Genomic DNA, 19,951 nt, shown 5'->3' with positions numbered 1-19,951 from the left:
GATATAAGCATACAATTGATATAACGGTTGATATTAAAATACATTACAAGCTTTAATTACAAACCTTAAGTGGCCAGAAATATTGCCAAAAAAATCATAAAATGCAAGTAGAATTTTTCTTTACCTGTTTTTGTTTCTAAAACATGTTTAAAACACATTTAATATCAGAATTAATTTTAATATATTTTCTAAAACATTTATAATCAATAGTAATAATATTAATTTGTCGTTTTATTCATTTTTTTTTCAAAAAAGTAAAATTTGAAATTTGAATAGACATAAAACATTTAAAACCCCTCAGTGACATATGTGATTTCTTTTCTTCTTTTAGCGATTTGTTCTCCTATACAAATCGCATTTTAAATTAATTCAGGTGTATTTTAATTAATAAAAAGTTTAATTGTTTGTTCCAGCAGCATTCAATAATGCTACAGTCAGGAACTTGATCACTTTCATTACACCCCCACTTCTGTTCTTATCGTATCACAAAGGGTATTTTTATAGCAAAAAAAAAAAAAAGAAAAAGAAAAAGAAAAGAAAGGAAAAGAAAAAAAAAAAAAAAAGAGGGAAATTTCATCGATTTGGGGGTACTAAGTCCCCTTTTAATCAGATGTAATCTTCTTCGAATAAATTATTGCTATCCCAAATTGGCAGACTGAAATGAAGGTTAAGGAAACTATACGGAGGTTCCAAAATAATTTAAATATGTGGGTGTACCCCAACACAGCGAATCAAAATTTCGTCCCCCTTTTCTAGCTGGAGAATTTAACGACCACATAAAGCAAAAGTTTTTCTATCCCCTTAGAACACTACAGGGAGTCTTCATACTTTCTGAAGAAGATTAAGGCCATCTTGATGGGATTAAGTTAGTTATAAAGTTTTTGTGTAATCCGTTATTGAATATGATGTATCAGAAATTTCTAAAAAGGCTTTTTGTGAACTTAAACCCAGTTTTCTGAAAAAGTCACCTTTTGTTAAAACTTATCACACGCTTAAACTTCTTAATAACCTCATATCCAAAAATGCGTACACAGATCTACTGTAACATATAACAAGATAGTTTTTTCCAAATATCATTCAATTTGAATTAAAAATGAGAAGCATTTTCAAGACATGCGAACTGCGAAAAGATTTGTTTTGAGAAAACCGAATTTAAAGCTTTCTTCAAACTTACCTTTAATACATGGTCATGAGAATCAGCAAATTAACTTTAAATATGAATATATAGACACTGGATAATAGTTTTGTGTGATTTAACTATTTTTAATCTCATAATACTAAATTTGAGAAAAATAAACATATGGCAAATTCGTATGTGATTCAAAGTTAGAGGTAGAAGCAATTTATCCATTATATCGAATGAAACTTTTAAAATTCACCCGCATCCTATGTTTTACCTTCATTTACATTATCTTTTAATACTTTCCGAATACAATATTTTTTACTATTTTTTATTTTTCCAGTTTTAAACTTCTCTTTTTGCTTTGGTTCAAGCGACGTTGATCACGCTTCCTCCTGTTCTAAGCCTATAGCATTTACATAACTAAAGTTAAATTCATTAATAGTTGTCAATACTGACATTTATAGCCTTTTTCTAAAAAATAAACACTTCTTTTGCCAAATATATAAATTATAACATCAGTAAATAACTGTTGAAATACATTTTTTTACATTTTTTCCAAAATTTAAAGAGCAAAGTTTTCGCTGTTTACACATTTTAAATGCTTGTAATTCTTTAAAAGTTAGACTATTTCAACTCGTTTTTTTGCATATGATGTAGTTATGTATGTGGAATATTACGAGAGAATCAAAACACAGATTCAATATTTTGGTTGATTTTCAGCTATTTTAAAGTACACCGTCCCCTTAAAAAAACTGTGTGCTGCAGACAACACTGCCTCCTTTTCAGAATTTTTGAAACTTAATAGCAATATATTATCATATGCATGGGCAATAATGAAAGCATCTGATTCTATACTTTTTTGCGTATTGAGTTGAAGTGTTGCCCAGCAGTGATTGTGTATTTAAAGTCGAGCATGATTGAACTGTTTCAGTTTTTCGTGAAAGTTTAAATATAACAAATATGTTTTAATGTCTTTTGGGAAAAGATATACTATGTAATAAATGGTCAAAATTTGAAAACCTTTCAAATCAATTGAACAGTTATAAGAAAACCTCAAAAATAGTCGAAGAAATGCTGGATTTGGTAACTGAAACTCTCTGTTCAGTTACCAAATCCAGCATTTGGTATACCAAATCCAGCATCTGTGTTCTGAAAGTTCATGAGAACAGATTATGATATACCGATTAAGTTTTTAGGGAAAAGATTTCATTATTGAAAGCTAAATTCCCAACCTACACAGCTGAAATGATGACATGAACTTGCACATTATTTTAAAGCAGTCCTACGTGTTATTCTCCGATACAAGAAAGCTCGTCCTTCATTTTATGGCATCCTTCTTTCTTAAAAATGTTAACGTTAAATGCTGGGTACTTACGAGATAAATACTTTGCATTTAACCCCCGACAACAAGGTTAAATGCAAAGTATTTATCTCAAAAATCTTCATGACTACAAAATCATGAAGAGGTTGGGAATCTTTCACTTGATAAGATTTGTATTAAACTTACTATTGCACATAAGAACGGTAAAACTGAAGGTTTGTCTTGTACAAATGTTCCTCAAAAAGCTCTTACAATTCAAACCATTGTGATTTCTTCAATCATATCTTCAAATAAAGAAGTTGTTGCAGTGTTTCCTGTAGATAACCTTAAGCCAAACGATTTAAAAATTCAGACATTACAGGTGTTAAAAGTTTTCATGATTGTGGCTTCGAGGTTGTTTCCATAATTTCCAACAACTATGTTAACTATAAATGCTATGTAATGGTCATGTGGTGTCTGCTATTGAAAACGAATTTTATTTGGGAAAAGAGATTTTTTTACTGTTTGATTTAGTTTATTTACTGAAATATATAAGGAATAATAGGTTGAACCAAAGTGAAACCAATCATTCAAAATCATTTAATCATAATCTTTAAATGATACAGATAATAAGCTGTATTATGCAAGTCTATTCCATTTGAAAAAAAATTATATATCATAGAGCAGCACCATTCTATACAAATAGCTCAAGCACTTTCGAAAAAAAGTGTTATATTCAACCTCTTTAGAAATGCAAAATGTTTCTACTGCAGTTTAACATTTTGATAAAAAAAGACTGTTGTAGCACTGTAAGGTTTCCCTTAGTTCAATAAACCCAATATTCAATTTTTAATGATAATGATCGTTTTAAAAAACGAACAAAATCCCAGAAATTTAAAAATCAATCCTTATTAATACATTAATTTAATATTAGTAATGTGGAGTATCTCGTTGAAGACATTTCGGTGGGTATTTAAATTTATGAAACAGATGTTTAGTTATGAAGATGAGCATTTTTAATTGCTTCAAATTTTTACATTGAACATATTTCTAGATGTGTCTATGCATACCAAATGTAAAAAGAATCAATATGTCAAAATCTATGTGTAAACCAAATAATGAAATGGAATGCATTTATATCGCTATGTTCCCAGATTAATTCAAAAATAATATATTTTTATCTTAAAATTATGCTACTAACAATTAAATCTAAACATTGATAAATCTTATATCTAAGAAATGCATAACTCTCTCTCGAATGTCAAACCTTTTAACTTAACATGAAATATTAATATTTGCAGCTCTCGAATTTCTGGGTACGATTTTTTACATGAGACAATAAAAACATAATTTCTTGTACTGCTTGGAAATAAGAGAAAATATTTAGTTTTAAATGCTAGTCACACCGTGGTTAAAAATTTGATATAATATTCATTTTAATTAGTTTAAAACTATTTGAATTTACAGTGTTTAATGCTATTAAACTGCATATAATGGTATGTAACAAAAGCTATAGTATCGTAAACTATTGATTAGCAAGCAAATATTAATATTATTTGAGAAACTCCCCTAAGATGCAGTCCCGTCATCTGAGTTTAAAAGATTAGTAATCCATTCTTCAGGTATTTGTTTTTAAATATTCCTTATAGGAAGAGAAGAATATATTTGTTTCTTATATACTACTGGGAAAAAGAAAGCGCCCTGACTCAAGATCAGTTTGGCTGATTGCCCTTAGCTGTGGCGTCACCAAACGTTAGTTTTGGCCTTCTCCCATCAAGATGGATTTGAGAAGACCTCTCCCTTTCAAAAAGCTGAAGGTTACAATTATACTTTCAGAAGCCAATAGCAGCCAAGAGTCATCGAACAAACAGGTTAATTACTTGAATAACATTAATAAATGCAAGAACTGGCAAAGAAAATACAAGCTATTAGTAAAGACAAATGTTAACATTAGAAATGTGTGTCTTTCATTAACGATTTTTCGGTACAAAAGTATGTTAAAATGTACTAGAAATATTTTTTAATTAAAGTAATCATGTAAATTTTTACAGAAATTAGTAGTTAGATTAAAAAAAAATAACTTAGTGTGACGTTTATTACAAAAACATTACTACGCGTTTGGAATATTGACGTATAATATATATATTTTAAATAAATTAAAATTATTATGCTAAGAAAATTTGGTACTTTTCAGTTTCGCCGGCGCAAATCTCGCCAAGCAGACTTTATTGGCGACAACATACAGTATACACATAAAAAATATTAAAAAAACGTTAGTTCTAAGAATTCTTTTTTTTTGAAGGCATAAACATTTTAATATCGCATAAAATTTTATAAAAAGCCAATAAATAAAGACAATAAGTTTATAAAAAGACATTAATTTAAGAATTTACTATGCTTTCATAGTTCAACATCCTGATTCGCCGGTTTATATCACGTGACCCCAAGTGATCTCATCTCACGTAAACTACTCTACAAAAATCTAATGCTCTCAGTAATTATCTACATTAATTTCACGTTAAATCTTAATTTGGAACACAAGTTTAAATGTAAGAAATATTTCAATTCGTACGAATAGCTTACTCAGAAATTATGTAAAACTGCAGTGCTTTACTTCGCTAATGCATTCTCGTTAGAATTGATGAATTTAACCCTTGATTTTACCTTTTCTATATTTTCGGCTTCGGGTTAAGTGCTGTGATTGCATCCTGATTGACTTAATTACCGAAAATGGCCTTAGACATAAAACTGAACTACCTGATAAAAATTCTATGTAATTATATGCCAGTATTGAAAGAAACAATCAATCTGATAAGAAAATGCTGTGACTTGTTTTGAAAATGAGGCTTAAAAGGTTACCAGCGAGAATATTTCGTTTGGCATCGATTGTACCATTATTGGCGACTTTATCGCTTGCGCCGGCAAAACGGAAAAGTACCGAAAATTTTTCTAAAACTTATCTAGAAAGGAAGAATTAGATAAAGAGTACTGCAAATTAATAATCAATCAATCCTCTTAATAAATAATAGCTTAATTTCTTTTACCAAAAATTCATACTTTTTTTTTAAACCAAAAGTCATAAAATAAAGCTCACAAAGTTAAAACACTTTCAATATGAATGGAAAATTCTGGAATAAACATGTAAGCAAAACTTGGAGAAGTAATCCATAATTCATTGATATCCGTATATTATGTTTGGGGGAAAAGTTACATATAATTTGTACCAAGATATCGATCACAGAAATCGAGTTAATTTCTTTACTTATTTTTTTTCTTAATAAAGGGATTTGTAAAGAGATATGCTAAGGTAAAGGTGAAAAGTTTTGGAATATTTTTAAAGAATAAATTTAAAAAATATTTTTACTTCATAAACTGAAATTTTTACAGTGCATTTTCCCACAGTAAATATGTACAGAGAAAGAAAAAGTTGGGGTAACTCTAGGTTTTGAAACTCAGGTCAAACTACCAATGTTTAATGACTTTACTTTTCCGCTTGAACGTGAGACCTTTTAAAACTAGGCTGATGAAATGCTATGCGTTGAAAAGTGTATTAAAAAAATCGAAGACACAGCATTAGTAAACACAAAAGTATGCTGAATTATAGATTTACATGTTTGTGATTAAGTTGATGTGTATGCCGTTATGAAATATTAGGAATATAACACAAAAGCCTCAACAAAAAAAGGCAATGGCAATCTAAGTCATTGCAATCAACTGTATAAAATTATATGTATTGCTGTTAATTCCAATACTGTTGAAACATTTTTAAAAAATTATAAATGAGGTATATTATAAATTGCATGAACTCGTTGTACTATAACTACTACAGTTAGAAATATTATTAGCGAGATTTAGTGACCATCTTTCTTTACAAATAATTAATTTTGCAAATAATTAAGCCTAAAACTAGGCTGGAAAATAAAGTGTTAGAAACCTCTTCTATACTTATGATGCTAATTTATGAAAATTATCATTTAAATGTAAATTGGCATAAATGCGGTACAAAAATATACAAATTATACATAGATAAAAATCTGAATACAATACAAAACGATCTATGAAAAACAAATAATTAAGAGGAAATTAAAACTCCCAAGATATGAATATAAGAGAACTCGAATTTTTTCCATTATTTATGGAAATAGTGCAGATGTTCAGAATTATTAGTTATTATTAATTAAATTTGTATTAGAAATTCAATGTGTCTCAATAGAAACGAAGAATAAAGTACGGTTAGAGTAATTGGAAAACAGAATAAATATTTAAAGTTTATAATATTAGAATATGGAATTTGTAAGAAAGCTAAATGTCTTCAAAATAACTTCAATGTCTAAACATGGAAAGCTTAATAATATTACGATAATATTGGTGTGAATTTAAAATTTCGTAAGAAACCTAAATTTAGGTTTAATAAAGAGAATTTTTAACATTAGAACTTTTAACAATAATTGGTAAATATTTGAAATTTAAAACCATTCTGTCTAAGAAGATTTATTAATATTTATCTAGACAAGTAAACTAATTTAAAGTGCGCAACAAATCCGATATTTGATAGGTTGATTGCGTATCAGTTTTATGCTATGCATATATTAAGTTGTAGATTTCAATTTGTACGTAATTCCAAGCTGTAGAATTATAAATTCCTGTAGAGAATACAGACGATCTAGCTCATTATTATGATGCAGGAATTAATGAAAATTATTTAAATATAAGTTGGCATAAATACAATAAAACAATATACAAACTCTAGATACATGAAAGCTTGATATGAGAAAGATGCTGAAATGCCAAGCTATGAATATAAGGGAGTTGGAAAATTTTTTATGAATTGTGAAAATGCTGCAGTTGCTCATGATCATCACCTATTATTAATTAAATGTATATTATAAATCAAATGTTTGTCAAAATAAACAAAGAATAAAGTACGGTTAGAGTAACTGGAAAACAAAATAAATATTTAAACATTTCTAATATTAAAATACGGAATTTGTAAGAACATTAAATGACTTTAAAATAACTTCAAAAACTAAACATGGAAAGCTTAATAAGACATATATTAAAATAACATTGGTGTGATTTTTAAAAACTCCCTAAGAAAACAAATATTTAGATTTAATTAAGAGAATTTTTAAAAATAAATTAAAAATACAAAACAAATTAGATCAAAAGCAATCGGTCGTTACTATAAACCTTATAAATCAAAGAATAACTTACCTCATTTTCTCGAAAGGATCCAACAACAAACTGAAAAGTATGCTTGACGGAATGAGCTGGTTGATCCAGGGCTTAACCCTACACTGCATTTTTATTTTTCCTTGAAAAAAATATATATGTAATGAGAAAACATGAAAAAATATTTTAAAAAATTTAAGTCTAAATTTTCATTAATTTTTAACTAAATGTTAGGAAGTGCTTCCGCAGAGAACCCGGTAAATGTAAACATCGCCAACTTTGGCGATAATAGTTCAATCCTGGTAACCTATCGGATTCATCCTATTCCTCTGTTTGAAGGTTACAACCATTCCTCTTGTGTTCATTTTGTTGAATTATCCCTGTCGTTGTTCGCATTTGGAGATTTATATTATTCTTCTCTTATTTATTATTATTTTTTCTGCTTTTCCATATTATTTTTTCTGAATTTTGTAACAACGAATAGATAGAAATATTTTTGTATAATTAAAGAAGTTTTCATCGATAGATTTCGGTTCTTGGCTCCAATCTTTATGGCGTAAAATTTTAACAAGATACTACATTGCTAATGCTTTTCTAACAATAACCTTTCAGAGGATGGCAGGTGTGACATAAATAGCTGATTAAATTGAAATAAAAAATATTATTGATTATCTAAGATTACATAGTAGTTTGATGCATCCCCATGGTCATCAAAATTAGCAAACCACTGCTAGTGTAAGGAATACAGTTCAAATGACTCTTGAAAAATAATAAAATGTATAAAGTTCTAGGGTTTAATCCTAGTATCTGGTGCACACGGGATTTGGCTACTTTTGGCGACTTTATGATGAGCAGTAAAAACGGGACATATACGATGAGTAGTTAACGGGTCATATACAGTTAAACATAGTATATACTATGTATACTATGTGTGTATATACATATACTATGTGTGTTATAGTACATATATATATAGACGTTCTTTGGACCATTTTTGGTATTGGCGATAATTTTCAAAGTCACGCCAAGGTTGCACCATATACTAGGATTTTACCAGTTCTAGTTTTATTAACTAGTATATATAACTAGTTTAGTTCTAGTATTATTATTTGATTACTGTTGAAGGTTATTTGTATTGTCAAATAAATTATGAAAAAGATAGGTTTATTTTCATATATCCAGTTTAACCGGTTAGTTTTACATCTACATGCTTATTACCTGTGAATTTTTACTACCATATGCTTAATATATTATTTTGTCTGCAAGCTTAATATACTATTTTGTCTGCTAACTTGAATTTACATGCACTAAAAATCACATTTACGGCTGCGAGCTTGGCGAGTAAAAATTGCAACGCCGCCAACGGGTTCTCTGCGGATGAAAACCCAAATGTTAGTTTGTTGCCAAGTGGCAACATCGTACAGTTAAGCATAAAAAATAAAAAAACAAACTGTGCCAAATGGCTACACCATACATTCAAGAGAGAAAAATTACTGTAAATGATAGTCTCTAAAACAGTTCTTCTCTTTATAAAAACATAGAGGAATTGAGCATTTCATGCACTGTACTCTTGTAAATCCTTTGCAATTCAACATTTTACATCATTGTTTATTTGTAGAATGCTCTGGCCAGTGATCAATTCTGTCAAATCTGATATCTTTTGGAGGCTCTTTCGAGAAGCTTTTTTTGATTGTTTTCCAACTGTTTCTTTCCTCTGCACTTGATGATCTCCCTCTTTTTAGTGATTTTACTTGTCCATGTAAGCACAAAGGTTTGCTAACTGCAATCTAAAAGTAACAAGTTTCATAGGCTTTTCACTATTACACTTTTGTTTGTGCACTCTCTTGCACAGCAACCAAGCATTGATAATTGTCAGGTCTAATAAATGGTAAAACAACCAATAATACCACTTTTTGCTTCGCATTATTATTTTATACCTTCCAATCAAACTGTCAAGTAAGTCCACACCTCCCATGTGCTTGTTATAAGTTGCTATAACATAAGGACAATTTACTTTCACATGACATTTTTGTTTCCTGTCAAAGCGCTGTACTTCACTTACCGGGTTTGTACCAGCAAATGAAGAGAGCATTGTGACACTTTTATTATCTTTCCATGATACATTTGACAGTTTACAACCATCATATTCAGCGACAAACTCAGTGATGGATCCATGAACTTGTAACTTCAGCTCCCTTTCAGTTGGAAGTTTGCAGTCTGTAATTCTATTTCTTCTAATAGTTCCAAGAGATAAGATTCCTTTTTTCTTCAAATATACTTGCAGAGGAATAGAATTGTAATAATTATCAAAGTAAAGTTTGTGATTAACATTTTCTTGAACAGGACGAGTTAATCTAATAACTACATTACTACTAGCTTCTAAATCAGGCTCTTGAGGTATATGAGCAACATCAAGTTCTTTGCCACCATAAATATAGAAATTGTATGCAAATCCGGATATTCCACTCAAAATGAAGAGTTTGTATGAGACTTGTCAGGCATATACTGTTTTAAATGGTGTCTAGCTTTAGTAGCACGCATTTGTTCATCGACACAAAAAGATTCTTCCATAGGAATGGAAAGGAAAGATTTTTGAAGTTCATCAGTCAAAGGTCTCAGTTTGAAAAACTTATCCTGGCCTCCTTGCAAATCAGTTGAAAATGCATTATTGTCATTGAAATGAAGATATCTTCTTATTTTTTCAAATTCGTTAACTAGCATAGAATTTTGAATGAGAGATATTCCAACAACAGGATTCCAGTACAATCTAAAGTCTTTAACCCTTGATACAGAACTAAATATACAAATTCCCAAATATTTTCTTATATCAGATGATGTTACATTGAGGGTTCTAGTGTAGAATTGGGTGCCTCTTCGATTAGTGACAATTTTTTTAAATAAAAATAGATTGCTGTGTACATGGACAAATTTAAAGCAGTGCGCAATGCCTAGTTTGTGCAATTCTGGGATGTTTTTTTAAGTGAAAACAGATCGATGTGTACATGAACACAAAGTTTATGCAATTCTTTGGCTTATTATTTTGGGGAACAGCTTTAGTATTGGTTCTTTTGGCGATTTTTTGATTAGGCGACAAACTTCGGTCGCCAAGGTAGACCCGGCTTTGAAGATCGTAAAAAAATGGCGGATTGTCAACAAAACCCGATCTAGACTAAACAATTCTAAAAAATAAGCTCTTGATCAGAACAAATAGCCTTTCTCTAATTTTCAACACTGAACTAGTACTGCTATGATAAATTCTTGGAAATTTTAGGCAGTGATTATGTTATGAGTAATGAAATTTACAAAAGTTTAGTATTTTAAATTACAAAATATAATATTAATGTATTAAACATTAATATTTTAAGTAGTTAGTTAATATTTATGTTATATTTAGCTAATATTTTAAATTTACAAAAGGTTAATAAATGCATTTCAAACTAGTATATGTTACTTTAGTTTCTTAGATTCTGTTATTAAAAGAAAGTAAAAAAATATTTCAAAGTGAAGGAAATCAAATTAAATTATAATGAGTAAATTTTGTACCAGCATTAGAAATACTTTTTATGATTAAATTTTGCAAATGGTAAAAATATTAAGAAGTGTGTATTTTTTAATCACTATTTATTACAAGTAATTTATGATTATAATTTAAAAGCTAAAATTAAATTATCATAATTAGTAAATTCTGTACCAATGGTAATAATAAACAACAACAATCATCATAACTGATGATTTCTGTGAAAGATTCGAACAATCATTGGAATCCACTAGCGGTGGAGTGATAAACCACTGAACAGTGGTAGTTCAGGCTGGCTATATTGGAGTTTTTGTGGTTTTCCTTACATGCAATGTGAATTTGAGCCAGTTTCTCTTAAAAAGTCCTTTATGAAAGCATCCTTCTGCTAGCCAGCGTATATATTTATTTTCTATTCTTACATACTCTCTCTTCTTATTTCTTAACTCTAAATCTTACTTCTGAAGTGAAGAAGTGTTGCATCTATAGGTCGAAAAATATGGTCAATATATTTGCAAAATCCTATTCAGTTTTGGACAGCATTTAAATAAAATAAATAATTTGATGCAAACAAAAATGCATTACACTATTTCATGTAGTGAATAATTAATCAGGGAACAATGTATAATGCAACATTCCTTTATTTTGTAACCAGAGTTATTTTATTTTTAGTTTCTAAAACAAATGATGTTTTGCCTTTAGAGGCCATGTTACTAGGTTGCTAGATAAGATAAGATTTGTAGTCTTGCATTATAATTGCTGATAGTTGAATTCCATCCTGGTTAAGTTTTGAACCAACTTTGCATTTAATTGATTTGTGTAGCCTTTGGCTACAAATTTATTTGAATTTAAATTTTACATTTGAACTTAATTGTTATCATAAGTTATCTTGCCACAAGTGGTTGACTGAGTCATAAGCACAAAGTGTGCCTTCTGTTCTGTACATCTAAACTTTATAACAGAATAAGAGTATATCTTAATAAGAATATATCTAAACTTTATAATAATTACATTTAAAGACATTGAAATCAGTATCTAAGTGCTTGCCATGTAGTCAAATTTTTATATATAAATTGTACTCTTACTTTTATTAGAGTTTTTATTACAAAAAAAAATCAGATTTCTGTTAGATTAAATGTTAAAGTAACGTAGAAAATTTGCATAAAATTTAAAATAAAACGTCGACTGTTATGTCAACATACTTTTAATAAAAGTAATAATACTCAGTGAAGGTTATTCATTTACAGCTATTAGATTGTGAGACTTACAAAATTTGAGAACTGTAAATTATACGCAATTTATTCCATAATCTAAGCAACATTATATTTTTTACAGTCAAATTCTAAAAATGTTATAAAAGCATTAATGAAACCTGATTTTGGTCTATGAATTCATGCAATTACACATCCCTATAGTTCTAATTTAAGAAATGAGGCAAAAAGGTATTTTTAGACCATGGTTTATAATATGCAGAGTTGACACAAGAAATATCAAGACTCATATGATGTAATATTAAAAGCATCAGTTTTAAATATCAAATTATGGCTTTTTAAAAAATATTTTAAATGTTGTTCTTTCCTAACACGAAAGTAATTTTAAGAAAAACATGCTGTTTATACCTCTTGCCATCAATGCTGATACCTACCAAATTCGTTAAAGTTACGTGGACAGAAATGGCGGCATGTTTTTCACCTCAGTATTTAGGGTTACCATACATAACAAGGTTATCATAATTTTTCATTCACCGTGCCAAAATAATTTCTCACCAAAAAGGACTAATACTAAAGCTGTGCCTATTTTGGATTTGTGTAGCGGCCATCTTGAAATTGTGTCTTCCTGGAGCCGATCTTGGCGTCAAAAAAGAATCCCCAAAAGACAAGGGGCACCCCTACATTGAGAGGTTTCTCAAGTATCTGTTGTACACTATATAGAATACACTGGTGTGCCAAAATTAAGGACAAGACGGTTTTTCAATATAACATTGTGCAAAAGCTTTCCAAATCAACACAATAATACTACAAGACGTAAGAACATGGGTAATGTAAGCAAAACCGTCCCAAAAAAGGAAATCAAAAGAATAAAAAAGAACTTTATTGAAAAAGTTGCATGGAGCGCAATGTGACTGAAGGCCGAAACATCCATGTGACAGGTGTCCAGTAAGAAACATCAAGCCTTTATTACGGAATATGATCTCCCCTGACTGCTGGGCAGGTTTAACATCGTTTGTCCATGCTGAGTATCAGGTTGTCAATGAGTTGTTGTGGCACTGTTGCCTATTCCACTCGTAGCGCCAATCGCAAATCCGGAATCGTTACTGGCGATAAGTTACGTTCTGCCACGTGTCTCCATAGAAAGCCCTATACATGCTGGATGGGCTTTAGGTCTGGAGACCTTGCTGACCAGTCCATGTGTTCAATAGCCTCACTCTCCAACAGCTCTTTGGCAGCAACTGTACGATGAGGTGCAGCATTATTGTCCATGAAGAGGGACTAAGGACCCAAAGCACCTCTGAAAAGAGGCACGTAAGGAAGGAGAACCTCGTTACAACAACGGCCCCCGGTGATTGAACCTTCTTGGAAGATGTGAAGGTCGGTACGGCTAGCAAGCATTATGCCTCCCCAAATGAGAAATCCGCGACCTCCGAACCAGTCCCATTTGATGATGTTAGAGGGGTTATTGTGGGTTCCCTGCTCTCTCCAGATGTGTGTGCATCTAGAATCGCTACTCAGACTAAATCTGCTCACATCTGTAAAGAGTATTCGATCCCACTGATTATCTGTCCAATTACGGTGTTACCTGCACCACAGAAAATGCCTATTACGATATAGGCGTTAATGGCATACGCCGTACAGGTCGTCATGCAAATAGACCACCATTGTGCAGCCTCCTGGCCATAGTAAAACACGATATCGGTTGTTCAATCGCCTGTTCCATGTGTCTTGAAATTTCTCCCTTCGACTGCCACCTGGTCCTCTTTGCCTGTAGGGGAATAAACCAGTCATGTCCTGCCGTGGTTGCTCGTGAGCAACCACTGCTGATCTGTCGGATAGCTGTTCCAGTAGTCTGAAATGCTTTCCAAAGTCGTGAAAGATTGCTGTGTGTAATCCCGAACTTCGTAGCCACACTTGTTACCTTTCGACATGCATCAGTCTTTCCAATAATTCAACCTCGGGTAAAATCATTCAGATGTCATCTAACAGATTGATTGTTCAACATTTCACACTGAGGCATCAACTCGACGTCGTTTAAACTGATATACGCCATGCAATAGCTTCCCAGAAATGCTGGGCTCACACCTCCAGCAATCTTTATATTCCTCCGACACTCCCCCATTATGTCTAGCTGCAAAAATGCGCATGTGCTACCGTACCTGACCCTAGTTAATCTCCTGATTCATCTTTCAGTCTGATTTTCCTCTTCGTTTCGCAAATAAGCTAATTTTTTTAATTTCGTCCTTAATTTTTGTACACCAGTGTAGTTTGTTCAGTAATAAAAGTTGAGATCTGGATGAAAAAAACTCACAAAGTGTTTCTAAATTCAAAATATTTTGAGGTAACTGTGTATCTCCACTGAAAGTTATGAGTTCAGGATTTACTTGCAAAGACTTTTCCTTCCATACAAGTTTAATTTTTGCTTTTTTAACTTTCTTACTTTTTTTCTCTAACGTCTTGTTACCTGAAGTCGAACTTTCGTTTTGAATATTCACTTCATTTTCACATGATTCAGAATCATTTTCATTGTCAGAAATATCCTCTGGATTTCTATTGAAGAGAACATTAGGATTAAATGTAGGATCTTCATCACTATCATCCGAATCATCATCACTTTCACTTGAAAGAGCATTCCATATTTCATCTGTCAATAATTTCTTTTTACCATTTGTGTCAACAAAGTAAACAGACCTATGCCCTTCCATTATTCTAGCTCATAGAATTTCAAATAAAAAATAAATTGCTTCTAATTATATCACATAACTCATAATTAAAACTCCACAGACAAAATAGAAAGACAAAAGCTAACGTAAGATCCATAAACAAAGCACATGCTTTCTGAACTACTGTGTTGAGTTGAATTGGTCATCGCATCCTTCCTGCATGATGTTGCCAAATGGCTACAGATACATATTATGGCGTAAATTTTTTTTAAATATTCGCTTTAAGATAAAAAGCCTAATAAACGAATTTTAATAGTTCATTTTATGCATATGATTTTTAATGGACCTAGGAAAACATTTAATAGTAAATAAAAATTTCAAAATATGGCCATTTATGTGATTTCAAAAGTCTACTGCTATGATTCCATTTACTGTTATCCACGGACACCTACCGCCATCTATTGAGAATAAATGGTGATAACTGAATCAAAAGAAGTCCAAACATACTTTTAATGCACAGTGTTGCCTCATGGCTACATTTTTCTGTAGCCAATTGGCAACATGATGCAGGGTAGGGTTCATTTCTAAAATTAGAAAAGCCGGAGCACTACCGTAGGCCTCAGGAAAGAAGAACAAGAAATAAATAAAATTATTAATAAAATCATTAATCATTAAAATAATTAATGGTTAAAGTGATAAATAATTTTAAAAATATATTAAAATTTATTTCTTTGGTGATTTTAAATATAATTATTAAATATACTATACATTAGATTATTAGTCCAAAGGTGCTTTGTCCCTGAGGACTATAGTTTTCCTTTTGCGTCGAACTGTTGCCACCAAATATTATCGCCTCGTATTATATTTGAAGAAATTAAATAATGAAGAATCTGCGTATGCATGTTTCTCGCATTGTGATAAAACAACGGTACCTAGAGCCATCCAATTTTGAATGACTTAATTCTTCTGCGAATACAGGCATTGAAAGCCCAAATTTGAAATTTGTTTCATTATCGATTTCATATTTTGTAAAACTTTTAACGAATTTTTGATTAACAAACTCTACGATTTCGAAGCGGGAACATTTTATCTCTAGCGCGTGAGACTGTGTATCGGAAATACTAAAAATATGTTCAATTTAAAATTATTTTGCGATATTGATCTTGAACTGAATTTTATGATTTAAGTGCAAGATAAATTGAAATCAAGAAAGCTTGAGAAATAGTCTACGGCAGCTATGCCAACTTGCAACTTTTGTCCATGATGAATTTAGCTGATTTAAACTTTAGAAAGGCTTTCTTCGACGGTTTGCTGAGAAGTGGAATCTTGAGATTTTTGTAGTTTCGCGAGAAGTGATTTCAGATTGTAATGAATTTTACTTTTTTGGAATTATTAATTATTAATTTTTTTGGAATTACCTGACCTTTTTTGGAACGGATTAAAAGATTTTTCTCCGCATTCTTTGTCCTGAATTTGAGAATTATTGAAGAATTTAGCCATTTTCAGGGAATTAATTTTGCATGTAACAGATTCAGTTGTTTGAATAGGTGTTCCATCCTCTGTGTTCTCCATGATAACAATTGCTCAAGCTTTAATACCAAGCAAACATAATATAGTATAATAAACAATATATTCACCAGAAGTCAAGTTTGGGAACTTTAGGGGGGGAAGCGTTTCAACCATAGACCTGTTATATACTAGACGGAGTATCGCCATTCAAAACCGGGTGAAAAAGCGGCACAGGAATGAGCTGCAGGAGTATGGGCATGAAATGGAACTGAACCCAGACTTTGGCGTACTATCGCCATGGCTGGCAATTTCTTCCTCTCTTTTCTCTTAGTTTGAAATGCGAACTTGGAAAGATGTCATTTCGCAGAAGCTGCCGTTGAATTTGCAGAAGAGGTTAGATCGATAAACACCAGCCAAAATTATTAATTTCCCTAAAATTGGACACTTTATTTTAAAATTTAACTTTATTTTAAATTTTAATTTTTAAAATTTAAATAATTCTCATGCTGTAGAATAATATTTTGTAATATGTTCCTCGGCGTCTACAAAATTTAAAATAAAATAAAAAAAACTGGAGAGAACAAACTAAATAATAAACTAATAACTAAATAATAAATAATAAACTAAATAATAAATAATAAACTAATAACAAACTAAAAAATAAATAAATAAAAAAGAAGGTTTTTTAGTACTTAGGACAGAATAAAAAAAATGGATAACATAAGAAAAATGAGTGAAAACAGAAAATAGGACAAAAAGGAAATTTAATATAAATACGAAAAGGAAATTTAATGTTAATACGGTGTATTACAGAGAACTACAGAGTAGGTGAATCAAAGTGAGAAAGATATTAAATTAATTGAACTAAAAATGAATGTCAATATAGTAGATATAAGTTAAAAGGAAGAGAGAGAGTGGTAAATAATTAAATTAAGAAACTTAAAAGGTGGTAAATTAAGACTTCCTTTTACTAGCAAATATATATATATATATATTATGCATGTTGCACAATGTAGTCGCACTTATTTTAAATAATTTTAGAAGGTAAAATTTAAATAATGCTCATTATTTTTAAAAAGAAACTTAAAACTATTAAAGTTTTGAAATTTAACTGCTATATAATTTCTATTTTCTTAATACTTAACAAATTCTTAATATTGGAATAAATGCCAGAAACATGATATAAGAAAGAAAATACGTGATTGAAATTAAACATATTTGTTATATTTGGATGCAAGAAAAGGGGATAAAATAAAGTCATTCATGTCCCCCCCCCAAAGAAAATATAATTTTATGCAGTTCTTACACAGTGTTACATCAACATTACCAAGTATTAAATACATACATTACTACTTCGCACACGTCCGCATAAGCAAACGCATACAAAGAATATATAAACAAACGCATTCAAAGCAGTCTGTTGGCGTATGAAAAATGTCGCCAAAGCAGAATACTAGACTAATTAAAATTATATTGTATTACTAAAATTTTAACATTTTTTTCGGAACACAGTTATTAGAAACATACATATATATTAAGATACTTTTATTTAAGTGTTATTTCAAGTATGCATATATTATATAAAATTAGAAAATCTATTTTTTGTTAGAAAACGGCAAGTAGAGTGGATAAAAAAAACCTTTACATTTTATATAATTACGTTTTAAAACATTAGAAAAAGCTCAGCTGTGAAATGTTACTCCTCCACCTTTCACGTATCTGGAATTTCATCTATATGCGGAGCACGAAAGTACCATTTTTGAAGTCCGAAACAATGCGCGTACATGCAAAACATTTGCTTCTCACAAATTCTCCATAGAACTGTAATGGGAAGGAAGATCCGCGGGAAATACGATTTGGGAAATGTTCCAAATGTCACGTGGTTCGCATTCCTGTTCCCCTTCAGAGTTGCCGTTTCTCTCTCTAGTACATTACAGCTCTATGGTTTCAACGAGCTCAGCGCCAGGAATGAGGAGAATGAGCGTTCCTTCTTTCCTTATCCTTTTCCTAGTGACTGGTCTTCAGCCCTTACCAGTTTCCTGTTCTAAAAAGGGGATCCTAATGAGTAAATACTCCAGAAAAGGAAATTATATTGGTTCCTTTTTTATTATTATTGTTAACGTGGGTCATAGTGTGTGTTGCACATTAGCAAAATTCTCCCTCCATCCCCGCAAAGTATATCTTTTGCCATTTGACCAATCCCATACCGTCTTCTTCAACTGGACTGAGGGTGGGGACAGAGCGGTCTTGTCTTCTGGGTGCCTTCTGCTCTTGACGAGTGGTAGCTTAAGAACCCTAGTTTCTTGGGGGGGAGGGCACCAAAAAATTTAAAATAAGTATAAATATAGTATCAAAATATAGAGACTTATAAATGGTGCCATATTTCAAATAGCTTAGGGCCTCATCAAGTCCAATCCCGCCCTGCCCAGTTAGATAAAAACATCCTACAAATTCACCCAGAAGTGTGCAAGAGATTGCAGAAAAAGGCATTTTTAAAATTTATTAATCACAAATTAACTAAATAAATATTTTTTATAAGATGTATAAGGAAAAACGAGATAAAAAATTGAGGGAAAACAGAACATTGTTGTATTCTAACAGCGTCTTTCCGAAATTATATTGCTCGCATCGTCCCCCCTCGACTTCCGAATTTATAAAATTAATAAAAAAGTAGGAAAATTATGCTACGAAATACGGCAATTTCAGGCAACGCGCTGATATATCGTTGCATGTATCGTTGCATCTGATAAGTATAATTAAAAGAATTATTCCCTTTACATTTTATAATAACTCAGTTACAAGTTTTAAATAATACTTAAAAAAAAAAAAAAGAGAGAGAGAGAGAGAACTTATTTTATTCCCTTTCAGAAATGTTCAGAGAAAGTCAAATACTATTTAATACCTATTTAATTATTAGGAATTAGCGAAATACTTTAAATAAGTATTTCGCTAATTCCTATTAATTCTCTAATTTAAAATGAACCGAATAGAGCATTAATTATAAATTGACTTACATTTTTCGATTTAAAAGAAGCCAAAAAATCATGTCATATTTAAGAAAGTATTTTAGGAAGAAGCTCTATAAATAGAAAAGAAATAATGCATAATTTTAATACTAATAATGCAATAAATTTTGATCTTAATTTGTGTACCTTAACCGAATAAAATCGAATTACCTTAATTTTTTTTTTCTAATGTAATTAACGAAAACTTGTGAAAATATTTCATTCAAATTAAACCATTCTGAGAAAACTGTCCTGTGAAAAGTATAGCATATAATTCCGTTCAGAATGAAATGTTGTTTTAAAATATGTTGTTTTCACATACTTAGGACTCTGAAGTGTTGTAGAAAAAGAAAATATATACATTTATATGTACATTTGCGACGTAATTACAAAATATTTACACCCGAACGCGTCAAATCCCATAGAACTCAATGGTAAATGACCCAATGTTTTG

General features: G+C 30.7%; 1 protein-coding gene across 2 annotated transcripts in view; it reads right to left on the bottom strand.

The window, feature by feature from the left end:
* LOC146994851 (uncharacterized) overlaps positions 1 to 18,344 on the bottom strand; it is a 29,857-nt gene extending 11,513 nt beyond the window's left edge. Inside the window, exons 1-3 of one of the 2 annotated variants that reach the window (XM_085824578.1) lie at positions 18,138 to 18,344; positions 16,621 to 16,923; positions 7,638 to 7,737 (exon numbers count right to left, since the gene is read on the bottom strand). In XM_085824578.1, the coding sequence (XP_085680704.1) occupies positions 7,638 to 7,737; positions 16,621 to 16,699 (179 nt within the window). In that variant the 5' untranslated portion in view covers positions 16,700 to 16,923; positions 18,138 to 18,344. The remainder of the gene's footprint in view (positions 1 to 7,637; positions 7,738 to 16,620; positions 16,924 to 18,137) is intronic. The other variant, XM_085824579.1, reaches the window with a different exon arrangement.
* Positions 18,345 to 19,951: the final 1,607 nt, after the last annotated feature.

This window comes from Stegodyphus dumicola, chromosome 10, assembly GCF_044657685.1.
Source record: "Stegodyphus dumicola isolate Sdum_Otavi_A_Nest chromosome 10, ASM4465768v1".
Classification (NCBI taxonomy): domain Eukaryota; kingdom Metazoa; phylum Arthropoda; class Arachnida; order Araneae; family Eresidae; genus Stegodyphus; species Stegodyphus dumicola.
Note: the sequence above shows the minus strand (reverse complement) of the source record. Positions and strands in the feature narration are given on the sequence as shown.